This window comes from Amblyomma maculatum, chromosome 9, assembly GCF_055883805.1.
Source record: "Amblyomma maculatum isolate TAMU_Amacu chromosome 9, ASM5588380v1, whole genome shotgun sequence".
Lineage (NCBI taxonomy): Eukaryota > Metazoa > Arthropoda > Arachnida > Ixodida > Ixodidae > Amblyomma > Amblyomma maculatum.
In genome coordinates this window covers 48,261,337-48,274,221 of record NC_139352.1, presented here as the reverse complement: position 1 = coordinate 48,274,221, position 12,885 = coordinate 48,261,337, and the positions used below count along the sequence as shown (strand labels likewise).

At 44.1% G+C, this 12,885-nt stretch overlaps 1 protein-coding gene across 2 annotated transcripts in view; it reads right to left on the bottom strand.

Moving 5' to 3' along the window:
• Window positions 1-12,885, bottom strand: part of CaMKI (Calcium/calmodulin-dependent protein kinase I) — a 73,012-nt gene that overhangs the window by 3,971 nt on the left and 56,156 nt on the right. For both annotated transcript variants that reach the window (XM_084578700.1, XM_084578699.1), the window contains exons 6-9: window positions 11,250-11,325; window positions 4,108-4,220; window positions 3,483-3,561; window positions 827-914 (exon numbers count right to left, since the gene is read on the bottom strand). In XM_084578700.1, coding sequence (XP_084434826.1) covers window positions 827-914; window positions 3,483-3,561; window positions 4,108-4,220; window positions 11,250-11,325 — 356 coding nt within the window. The remainder of the gene's footprint in view (window positions 1-826; window positions 915-3,482; window positions 3,562-4,107; window positions 4,221-11,249; window positions 11,326-12,885) is intronic.

The following is a 12,885-nucleotide window of genomic DNA, read 5'->3' as shown; positions in this document are numbered from 1 at the left end:
TGGCACATCGATGGTGGCATTGAAGCCAGAATGGGGAACACCAAGTCCGCCATTGAAACATCTCATGTGTCAACAAGTGTCTTAATTACTATAGACCCACACTGGGTGAAGCCATTGCACGGAGCGGAGGCCACGCTCTAGCCTGCAACCCAAGTGGCGCATGTGTCAGTCATAAACCCATTTCATGTTTGCATCTACTCTTGATTGCGGGACAGGCAGCGATTTTTAATTACTTCATTTAACAAAAAAATTTTTTTTTACGACTCCGAGAAGTTGCCTACTATATCATTAAGATTCCGAAAGAGCCAAACAATGCTGCAAAGTCATTTCAGCCTTCGCTGCTTTTTTAATCTTGGCCGCCAACTCCCAATCTCTCGAATGTGGCACTCTCTCACAGGTCTTGGTCTCATTTGCTTCGACGTTTTATTTTGTGGACCATTAAACCCGACCGCTTAGAATAAACAAGTACCAATGCTAAAGCGTAAAACGCAAAAACAAGCAAATAAAATGCTGTTGTCACTATTATCCTCCTCGTGGTTCAATTCCGAGAACGAAGCCTAAATAACATGGAGTTTTCGCGTGGCCGATTTTAAAGACAATGAGGTTCAGGTGACTTGAATGCATGAGTGTTAATTTTCTCTAGCATGCTACATCATTACGTCATCACTGATGACAAGAAATGAGAGATAGCCTTTGTTGTAGTCCCGGACGTGGGCAGCATTACTGTAATCTAACATCTTTGACTGCTTCTGAGGGGTGGCGCCAGCCTTGCAGGTACCGTGCATTTTGTTGAAAAATTAAGCAAGAAGCGTTTCTTCACTCTTACCCTCCATTTGGTCTTTGCAAAGTTCTTCTTCAGCTGCTCACTGACAGAGCCATGGATGTTCTTGTCACTGGCCGTGTTGCCAGATATCCTGTAAACAAAAATACCCCAGTGCGTGAAAAGTTGGAACTGTTGCCTCCCTTCGCCAGTAATTGTTTCCTTTCTTTTAAAGCTGCCAAGAATGTATGCACTGAATGCATACAGGAAGTAGCAAAAAACAGTACATTCATTTCTATTCCAGATTTGTGTCCTGAAAACGAGGGTAATCGCTCATGGCTGTGCTTCAGAAACTGGATCGATGCCTAGTGGAATCGCACTCAATAGCGAATGAGTTGGCCATTTGAGAACATCAACTGCTCATGATAACTTCGATCTGCTGACACACTCAAACTGACCGGATGATGGAAATGCCGGCGATAACAGCAAACCGGAAAATGAAGAATGAACTATATAAAAAGCGCAGAGGCCGCTGGCATGCCCACGAAATTGAAGGTCTACCGTCTACCTAGAGCAGGTCACCTGTGTTCTTACATTGAGAAAGCGCTGCATTTTATTGACTAAATCTAAACATTTTGTTCGTCAAATATGATCTGATGGTGTTAAAAAAGATTGTGTCAGTTTTTAAATAGACGTGCTTATCTGTGGGGCCGGCGTTCCTATTTGTGTGCTTACTTTTGCTCTTCAGCGTGGAATGAAATGCGAGACTTCGCATGTTAATGCCAAGCTTTGAAATTAAAACCTGTGCATGTCCGCGCCTTTGTGTTGTCCACCTTAAGGTGCCATTTGCATGGGTTTATCAGCAGTGGTGTTGCAAGAATTTGTGCTCATACTTTCAAACCAACATTGAATATAAAAAGCAAATTTTCATTCAAATCTATACTTCATTACAATGAAGTTCGACTATAATAGTACAAAGATTCTATCTATGTTCGATTCAGTTTATAATTACACTACATGTACAGTTGAACCCCAATATAGCGAACATCAATGTAGCGAAATTCGCAATGTAATGCTGTTTTTTTTTTTTTTTAATTTCCTCATCTCTGCCCTATTGAAAATCAAGTATTTTTTAACTAAGTAATTTTATGCCGCACTTTCGATTGAAGGAAGCATAGACACTTCAATTTTGAGCCGTGCTTTATTTTCTGTAATCATGCATAAGATATTACTGTATATGAATCGCCTTACAATATTTGCTACAGCCGCTGAATAATTTTTAATCACATTTTTTTTTCTCAACAGTTTCAGTTTTAACAGTCGAGTGATGGCTGTGACGTCAAGCTCAAGTATAGGTCACGTGAGGGTTGAATAAAACAACGATATAATTGTTCATGTGTCGTTTAAATTCACCAGAACACTGAAGCCAGCCTGTCTCAAGGATGGGAACTATAAAAGCTGAAGAGTTGGCGATTATGTCGCTGTTTTTTCACGCCGCATGTGACCTAGACTTGATTGTGACGCCAAAGCCATCTCTCGGCTTCTGAAACCGAAACTGGCAAGAAAAGAAAATTCAATTAATAATTACTTAGCGGTCGTAGGCAAAAACCGCATGGTGATCTATATATAAAAATGCCTTACGCACCATTAACAAAGAGACAAGTGCCAACAAAACTTGGTGTCTATAGTCCTTCAACGAAGTCTTCGCACATCGCATGCATGTATCAGCCAGCAGCCACCTTCATAATACAGTCGTCCACATTTCCACCCATCAGTCGTCAAAGAAAGCTTGCGGTTAGCGATCATGACGTGGGCAAAAAGCATTGTTTGCTTCAAAAAGCATTTGCTGCTACACGTTTCAGTGATTTTGTGGCAGTGGACGGTGCCCACCCCAATTTCTGCCTAGTAAATGGAAGGCAATAAGCAACCGAACCAGTCGATCAAGTCACAGTGGGCACACCTGTCAAAGCCACTGGAACTCTGCCAAGTTTGCCCACCACCCCCTCACTCCACCACTGGAGCTAACGAACACCGTGTTCTCGCTGCATAGAATCGTGGCATCTGGCCAAGGAATACACTGGGCTGCGAGGGACACGCTAATGACTGGCGTTTTTCTTTTTTTCAAAAGTTGGTGGCGGCGAAAATGGGAGGCAAGTTCATTACGCATGTAAATAGGGTATGCACCCATCAGGCCTGAACCAAAAGATTGCCGCGCAAAGGTAGCCACTCCAGTGTGGGTGATGCGCTGGCTTCTTGCTCACGTGATGAAAAAATGATGTGTTCACGTCCGTTTGCTATTACCCATTATCCTCCTGATATACAAAACAACATCTGGTACCCTTGTTAGCAATATCATTTCTAGAATTTCTTGCTCATTTCTTGAATTAGTAATTCACAGGTTCCCATCTACTATTTGTGTTCCAATAACCTGTTACTTTATTTGGGCAGCTAGAACACATGGGTACTTCGACGTAACGAATTCCGCAATTTAACGACATTTTCGGCTGAAAGTAGGACTTCATTATATTGAGGCTCGACAGGTTCCATTTGGTTTTGAAAAACCAGAATTCATGCACTCCTAGTATATTAAGAAAGCACACGGGAAAGATGGTAGTACCTTTCTCATTCATATGCATTTTTTTTTGTGCTGTGCCTTCCACAGGTGGGAAAAGTTGCGAACTCTTGTTACTTTAAAGCGGGCATGCCCGAGAACGCCACTCACCAAGGATGAGCAAGTGCCTGCTTGCAGGTATATCTTCGCTCTACATCCACACAGATTAGGTGCCTGATGAAGTCCTTCGCTGTAAAAGTACACACAGCATTGCTGACCACACAGAAATGGTGGCAAAATTATGAAACAAGGAGTAAAATGTGGACCGAGTTAGTTCATCAGGGCCACAGGTATACGAGTACCCTTGCTCTGAGCTTTGTCGGTGGGCCTTTAGAACCATCCAAAACAGCATGCTTGCTGTGTCAGGCTAGACTTGAGTTAAACAGCCAGTGCTTTCATTCCGAATGCTAATTTCAGAGGGAAGAGTCACAACAAAATATCTTCCACGAAGGCCTCATAACTCGCCATGCATCACTACAGCATACTGCCCCCCCCCCCCCCCCCCCCCCCTCCTTCTCTCTCTCAATTTGTGTAACATTAGCACATCATAGTTGCAAAAATAATGGTGCTCCTATCTTTAGGTCTGCAATGAGAGGAGTAAGTTCCATTGCACAACTCAGAAAACATTACAGGATCAACGCGGAAATGGACAAGGACATCTCAGCACGGTTGTTCTACAGCTGCATTTCTTGGCCAAGAAAATCTAGGAATTCGGAATGCAAGCAGAAGTGCCTACCTGAGTCCGAGATTTCGTCCCAGTAAGGTGGATCAAACTCAAACTCTCCTTTCAGTATCTGAGCAAACAAGTTAGCATCGCTTTCGTCGTAGAACGGTGGGTAGCCACAAAGCCTGCACAGAAAAAAAAAAAAGTCAGTTGAAAACAACTTAAACCTGTTCACGACTGCAGTTATAGTAAATTGTCAATACCAAATGGACGAAAAGTGAAATTTGTCCAGTAACTACTCCACGGGTTTTCGGAGCTTTTGAGTTCGTAGTTCCCTTCGCCACATCAAAACTGTTTCTTCAAATAATAAGTGGAACCTTTTTAAAGCAGCAGAACTAGTAAACCAAATCTGCAATTCTGTCCGCGGCCATGGACGATGCTCCACATGACGCAGTGACGACATCCCAAACATAACTATCAAAATACTTCCACATGCTCTGAATGGCTGAAACAGCAATTGAAAACCATGAGCTGCTCCACATAACCACTCAAACAGCTTAAAGGTCCACGGAAACAGCCCCCAAGAAACCACTGATAAATGTGTTCAGTGTGTAGAACACATCCTTTTGAGCATTAACGCAAAGTATAACTCCTTGGATCAAAGCCAGCGATTTATTATTAATTTTTAAAAACAGCGTTTTTTGAAATTCGTGGGCAGAGAGAATGTCGCTTGGCGGTGTCGCATGGAACTATTTCCTAGTCCCGTGACGTCGCGGGTCGGTTGACTGGCAAGGCTTGCTAGAAGCTGCCATTCGCTGCGGTCACTGCAACCATGACGTCACGGACACACTTCCAGTAGCTGCGAAAGTCGTCTGCTCGTGCGCTGCTCGAACTCTGTGCGAGCTGTTACACAGCTCGCCGCCCTTATCGGTTAGGTGGCCATTGCCCATTAAGTGCAACAACCGAAGCGACGCAGGGATCGGCAGAACGAAGCTGCATTTACAAATATCTTATTTATATAACGTGGTTTCAGGAGTATCGGAGTGTCGTCCGACGAGGCGTCAACAGCACGGTCAAGCACCGCACGACCGCCGTAAACACCGCCGCTGTGGCCCCTCCTCCCGCATACCGTTCGCGAACGACACGGCGGATCGTTAGCACCGATGTCAGAAATAAACCGTGCTAAAATTTGTTGGCGTCTGGAATACTGAGCCGAATATCAAGTATGAAGCCCTCGTGAGGATCGCTGACCAGCAGCAAATTGCTGGTAAGAGCGATAGCCGTGATACAAGCTAGTTTCTGCTCAAGCCAGCTACCGCTGGTGCATTTCGGCTGATCCGATCTGCTCGTACTAGCTTTGCGATTAATGCGTCGGCAGAGTTAATCCTATAATTATTTTACTATGGCAGGATAGGAATCACTATAAGGCAGTTTCATAAATAGACGATTTACGACAGCGTTGATCATGTTCCAAAGCGTCGACCGCCGCGGCTTCGAAGTGAAACAATGTAGGCCTAGCGACGACTAGGGACGGTCACGCACGGCGCCGGCGTTCGCCGCGCTCGCACGTTCCACCCCCGCGGTAATTGTGTAACGTACCTCAGCCTGCTCGCGGCATCCCGTGCGGCAAGCGTTGCAAACTTGTGTACTTTCATAGCTAAGGCCGCATATTTTTTGACGTTCTGCTCAGCAACAAGCCGTTCAAACTGTAGGCAAGACAAGGCTTCAGTATGCAGTCGCTGCGCTGTCGGCCGTAATCGAAGACGTCGGGCGGCACCATAATCTATACATCGATCTTTAAACGTGATACAGTGGGCAAATGAATAACTTTGTGAAGCAGACCCGCTCGTACGTTTCGCGCACTCGGGCGCCAACGAGTAGCTTCCGTCAACAGACGCCGTCATAACCTCGGTTAACGCCGCAAACCGAGGTCGTCAAGCTCGGTTTGCGGTAACCGCGGTTAGTGGTGAAACCATGGTTTGGTCCGCCGTGTAACATAGGATAACCACGGGTTCGCGGTTACACTAACCGTCGCTGCGCGAACTGGCGAACTCCTCAGGCGTGTGCGAGCGAGGACGGGTTGGCACGAGTACGCCAGCGAGCGAGCGCGCGGCAACCGGAAGTTCGTCAAAGTGACGTATGTCTGGGCGGAGCTTTGAACTTGGTTGTAATCTTTGTTTTTTTTTATGGCTCCCTTCGGCGTACGAGTTGAGAGGGAAAATTGGAAGGGTCATTTTTAATCGCCGATATCTCTGGTGTTGCAGAAGCTAGATCGAAAATTTTTGCGGGAGAATGATGGGTGGTTCAATAACTATCAGTGTTATGGCGTTGTTTACCCTTCTTTGTGACCCCTTTCAGGGGACCTTTAACACAAGCCTTGAAGTTTCGTTAATAAACAAGGAGCAGGTATTAAAACGGAAAATGTTTATGATGCCAAGAATGCAGTGTTGATCACAAAAATAATATGAATAGAGGCTTTACAAAAGTTAGTGCCATCTAGTGAAAGAAACAGAAACTGTGCGCGGCGGCCATGTTTTGTTCAGTCCGCCCGCGCCTCCCATCAAGTACGCTGTCAACGTGCGCCTTCGTAGAACCCGTGCATGTACCGAAAGGTGCATTGGAATGCTCACAAGCGATTGTTTCATTTTATAACATCACAGCAGTCGGTGTTAGCTCCAAGCTCTATTCGGAATGATGCCAGCATGTTGTTGCATGCCTTTCTACAGCCAGCGCACCGTCATAGACGCGCACGAAATCAAGGTATAAGCGTGCATGAGACCGTTCGTTTGAAGTCCTAATCGGCTTTACAAGGGTCACTTGCATCACGTAAAGCATTACTGCACGTCCCTCTGACTGGGAGCTAGCTCACAGATTGTGCTATCACCTAAAACAGCAAGATTGTTTTGCGCGCTATGGAGCCTTATGAACTTGAAAGATAAACTTATGCTGCGATGGAGGGAGCAATGCATGTATAACGAACGCTATTGTGCAACTACGTTCTTGGAAACATTTTGTACGTAGGTTCCATTTACCATCGTGTATTTGATTTAAGACACGGGCATGATTACCGAAACTACATTTCACAGTCGTACGAAATGGTAGTGCTTGGTGCAGAGAGCAATACGGTTGTCTAGTGCGCCCGAGGTATAACTGCCTGCCGAGGTATACGAGGTATACCTGCCAGCGCGGCCGATAAAATAATGAAGTGTGCGCTTCACTTTTGTGTGTTTTTTCGAGTCACCCGATGGTTCACTAATTCACAGCTACCTGAAATTCACTGGAATTTTTAAATATGTCGATTTCTTGTTTATTTCCTCTGTCAGAAAGTAAACATTTGAAGCCGTAATCTCATATGAAAGCGCTGACATTGGAAACATCAAGGAACTCGGAGGAGGAGGAACTCGGCTAAAACGAAAAGAAATTTGAAAAGTCAACTCACATTACTGCGAAGTGCTTGTGCTTTGTGCAACTGGCTGTGTTGATAAAATCAGATTCATATTATATCATATTGTTATAGAAAGATTAGAGGGTCACTTAAGCTACGCCGTTAAAGGTATAACACGATAGTGTCTCTCTCTCATACACACACACGCACAATGTTTTTTTTCTTCGCGTGTTATATTTTAGCTCTTTTATTTATTTATTTATTTTATTTACCAAATACTGCAAGCCCTAACTGGGCCCTAGCAGGAGGGGAAAAAAGAATACAATGCAGTGAAATATGAATTCATCAAAAGTGACATACTACACACAAGTGCAGTATGTTATATGTTGTTATGTATGTTATATTTCTATGTTATGTACAGTACAACCTCGTTAATCCGAAGCCATCGGGACCGCGAGAAATCTTCGAATTAAGTGGGTTTTCGAATTAGCCGAACACACCAAGAAATAAGACTTAGGCAAAAAAATTTGTTGCAGGAACGTGTTACCTTTATTCGGCATATTTTGAATTACTACTGAAAGTAATCAGAGATGCTGGTTTGCCGCGTCCGGTAGTTTGCGGCTCCTAAGGTCATGCTCTCGAGTTGGTCAAATAGACGAAACATCTCTGAACTTCCACTGCGGCACTCAACAAAACTGCGGATAACGTTCAGCGATCCGATAACTTCACGTCGGTGCTATCGTCGCTGTCATCGCGCATGTTCGTACCAGCAGTGATCTCACTCTCCAAGTCAGAGTAGCCAGTCTGCTCTTCGCTCTCAATGTTGATATACTCGGCGAAGCCGACTGCGTTGGACTCATCCTCTGCGCAGAGCACATTGATGCGGTCGCAATACTCTGCTCCTTCTTCGTCAAGAGTAGTAGTACATGGGTGGTCTGCATCGGCATCAACAGTGCTTTCACTGGAAAAACCAGCGAAGCAGAGCAGCTTCCACATCTTGATACGTGGGAGCCCGCACTCGTGACCGCTTCGAAGAATAGGTCTTGCCGTAAGCCTCTAGTATTTTTGACTTGTTGCTCAATATTGTGGACAACGTCGAGAGGGGCACGCCATGCCTTTTGGCCAACTCGGTCTTCGAACAAGCGCTCTTGCCTGCTTTCTGGATCAAGCAGAACTTCTGCTGCAGCGTTAAAGTCTTGTACTTTGGCATTTCTGCACTGCTACGGTCACAAAGCTAGCACTTCTGCACAGTCCCGCCCAAAAAAACGGCACAGTAGCCGACCCCTAACCACAGCACACAACACAAAGAAATGGCGCAGGCGAGACCGGCGCGGCGGTGGTGGTGGCGTACTTGCAGCGTCGGAGGCACGGGGGAAGGGTGGGCGAAGCACACCAAGGGATGGAGTGGGGGCGAGGTCACGTGATAAAAACCGGTATGCCCGCCGTGTTGCAGTGAAGCACGGCTTCTCCTCTGCAGGTGCGTGTTTCGGCGGTGCGCGAGGCGCACTGTGGACCGATTTTTGTGCAGAGAGTGCTCCGGCTGGGGCGCTTCGCCTATAAATCATCACCATTACTATGTGGCTTTGCCTCGCGGCTCCGTAGGGCCGTCGTTTCGCTGGGTTTGCGGCGAAATATGGATCAGGCATTGCCGCATAGCAGTCCAAATTTTCGAATTAACCGGGCTGGCGCAGGCCGCCTGTTCGAATTATTCGGCCAAATTTACATTGGAAAATACGGGACCGCAGAAAACCTTCGAATTATCCGGGATTTCGAATTAACCGAGTTCGAATTATCGAGGTTGTACTGTATGTTATGTTATATTTCTATCATTTCTTTATTTATTTTTATTTTATTGTTTTATATTTTTATACACCACTACGCATGCGTCAGCAACAATCGGCTCTCCATTCTGAGCAACTTGACACTTTTGAACACATTCTTCAATTATTTCAATTAATCAATTACACATTCTAAATTTTCTTCCTTAGCATCACCAAGGACTGGTTTTTCATTCTGACACCTTTAAACCCTTACTTTCCAATTTTTCCTTTTTTTTCATTTCTTTATTTCATCAACTGATCAATTAATTACAAAGATTTTATTAACTCGTCATCGCCTATTGCACACCAATCAATGTTCAATCACTGGAAGCACAAATTACCATGGCACTTTTTTTTTTTACGCAGCCCCCGATTATTTCCGAGACTAATGCCAACTACTGCGTCGACGGCATGGGAAGGAAAATGCTAAGCGCCAGTCCAATTTACGTCAAATTACGCACGATCCTTCTATCATAAAATAAAATGCATCCTCGCTCCTTTCACCAACCAAGTATCTTCCAGTGGGATAAGCGATGGTGATTGCGCAAACTAAGCAAACTCGCGATGATGTCTCATAGGCGTTTAAGTAAACAGCAAAGGCGCACAGACAAAAAAAATATACAAGGGATGGAGGTTTGATTCCCCGGTGGGAGACAAAGTTTATTAATTTATGCTTGTTAAAGTATCGATTCAATGGTGATTGGGCATAAGACTTCTGGTTGGTTGCTTCGAATCTGGCGGCTGGCGACGTCATCCCATCTCAACCAATCAGAGCCGCCACAATAGTGGGACACATTTTCTCCACGACATCAAGGCATTAAAGGCTTTCTCCTTAATACTAAAGATAGATAAGAGAGGAGCGAATCAATTAGTGCTTTTCACAAACAGAGCATGACATGCCAAATGTTTTACAGAACTCAGTTCAGCACAGCTGGCTTGCCAATGCTGCTCACAAAATTCTCCCATAGACCCAGTAACCACTGCACTCGAAAGCAGATGAAAATGTTTGCAAAAGCATTTACAACAAGCCACTTTAACACACAGCGGCTTGCTTACAACGCTTTCAGACCTGCGCGCTGAAAGATCACGAAACAGGTGAAAAACTGAAGAAGTAGGTGAAGGTACAGCACGAACAAACAATCCGTGTCCGTGGCTCTGGACACTTCCGTGCGTAGTGAAATTCAAGACAAGAAAGCAAAGATGCAAAATTTGAACCTCTTACAGATGCTTAGAGACCACCTATCGACTTACGTCATTGTTTAGTGCATGGCATCATCTGCAGGAACACAAAAAATACTAAGAATGCGCTCGGAGTCTAACTTAATAGGCTGCCGGCCTGGGAGCTGTAGTGGACGGAGCTTCTGGGCTGCCTGAGAAAAATTGAGCGTCAGACAGCTGTCAGCAAGTAGACCGGGACTGCCCACAGCTGAAAATCAAATGTACTCAGTACTGAGCATGCATCTCAAGTCTATTTGAAGCCAAGAGTACAAATATAAAAAACTGCACAAACATCTTTCGCTCCTCTTCGAGACAGCTCAACCACTCAGCTTCTGAGCTAAGAGGAGAAGCCAACTTTTGGCAACTTTGGCCTGCAGTGGCTGCTATTTGTGGGTGGCCCCACGGAAATATCTGCTACGCTTGCCCCTGCCTAGCATGCTTCTGAAATGTTACGTCTGCAAAAACAATAATAGCGTGGAGGAATAAGATGTCCTCAGGTGTAGCTCTCAGTTAAAGCTAGCTGCCCTGACCAGTTATTACCTCCTGTTATATAGGATTAAAAATAATTTTTTTTATGTCTTAAGGCTTGCACTCCTTCCTCGAGTTATATTCTTGAAAATACGGCATTTAGAGACGAAATCTGAAATTAATTGTCGCCATGTACTGAGCAACAGTTCTTTCATTTTTATCTTGAAAGAAAAAAAAAAGTGCAAATGTGTAGTAAGGAGCGTAAAATTGTATCCCATGGTGTCCAGAAATGGGCTAACCAGAAAACTGGAAAGGTTACTCACAAAATATAGGCGATCACTCCTATAGACCAGACATCGACAGCTTTTCCGTAAGGTTTCTGAGCTAGAACCTCTGGAGCTGTAATAAGGAAAAAAAAAAAAAAAAAAAAGTAATGCAGCAGACAATTTTGTGAAAACACACGAAGGCCCATGGAACCAGTCATATTGATCAACAGGCTTGGAAAGGCCTTTTGAGTGCAATGAGGCGACACAATACAGGAATTCAGGGACAAAGAAACTAGAGTCCACAATCTCAAGTAAATGCTTTGCATGACACTTCCATTGCTGTGGTGGAACGTGTGAAGCACTATATCACCACAGCAGACTACACAGACAGCATTTGTGAAATGCACGTTGACAGCAAACAAAATACGCCTTTACCACTGAAAAATTGCGAGCTTAAAATCAATGCAAGTGTACAACACTGACAATGATGCAAAGTGCATTAGTCCGGCAGTCGTCGGTTCGAAGTACTAGTTGGTGGTTGTACAAGTCCTGAAAGGGTCATTTTCCCAAGTGATCATACACGAGAAAACTTGCAGCTGGCTTATGAAAACTGCCCGTGCTATACTTCATTCTTGGGTCTTTTTCAGGTCATAAAAGTTTCATTCCTTGCTCTTTCCAAGCTGATAAAGGTATCACCTCCAGGCCAAGTAATAGCTTCTTTATCACTATAACAAGGAAAGCAACCAATATTATCCTTCAACTGCTCCTTGGTGCCCCTTTAATACACTATGTGAACTAAAGCAACAAATGCAAAGAGAGTGCCCATCTTTAAATTTATTCTACTGCACCAAGCTCCATTCCCAGTTAAAAGGCATGCACATAGATCAATATCTTTTTAAAGACAGTTCAAGAGTCCAATTCTTCCTCTTTTCTTGGTTCTGACTGGTGACTGCGAGTGCTTCTTTCTCTGTTTTTTTTTCTCTCACCCACGCAAGCCCCTTTTCAGTTATTCCTCAGATTCTTGCTCGAACATGTTCACCATGTCACAAGCAGAGTCGAGTCTTTTTATAATAAAAGAAGCCCAGGTGGAGGAGGAAGGATTGGAAGGATGCAACTTTTGACACTCTGGTATGCATGAAATGTTTTTTTTAAATTGAAGAAAAACAAATGAAGGTACTATACAGTTCAAATTAAACATTTCTTGCATTCATTTGGGGGTGTGCCAAAACTGAAATTTTTAAATATGAATTGAACGCAATGAGGGGAAAAAAATGGCTTCGAATAACTGGCAAGTGAAAAAAAAAAAAAAAACTGGAAATAAAGAAATAGCAAACTGTTTTACTTGTTTACTTCATAATTCACACGATATTTTCACGTGAAATTAAACTAGAACAGCAAGGAAGTGTACGCACCTTATGAAAAAATCCAGCATAAGTTTTACACTGAATTCCGTGTACCAGTTTTTTATGCAAGTAAGCACATGCGTGAAACTAGGTGGGGCTGTCATATTGCTGCTAAACAGAGTGAACTCTTGTTAACTTGGTATTCAAGGGACCAGAAAAATCTCCACATTAACCGAGAGCTCGAAATATCGAATAGGCCTGAAAAAACTGTTGGAGACCGTTTGCATCACAGTAATTTTCTCTGATGAACACCTGCACAATGGCTTATGCATCTGATGTAAAAACGATGT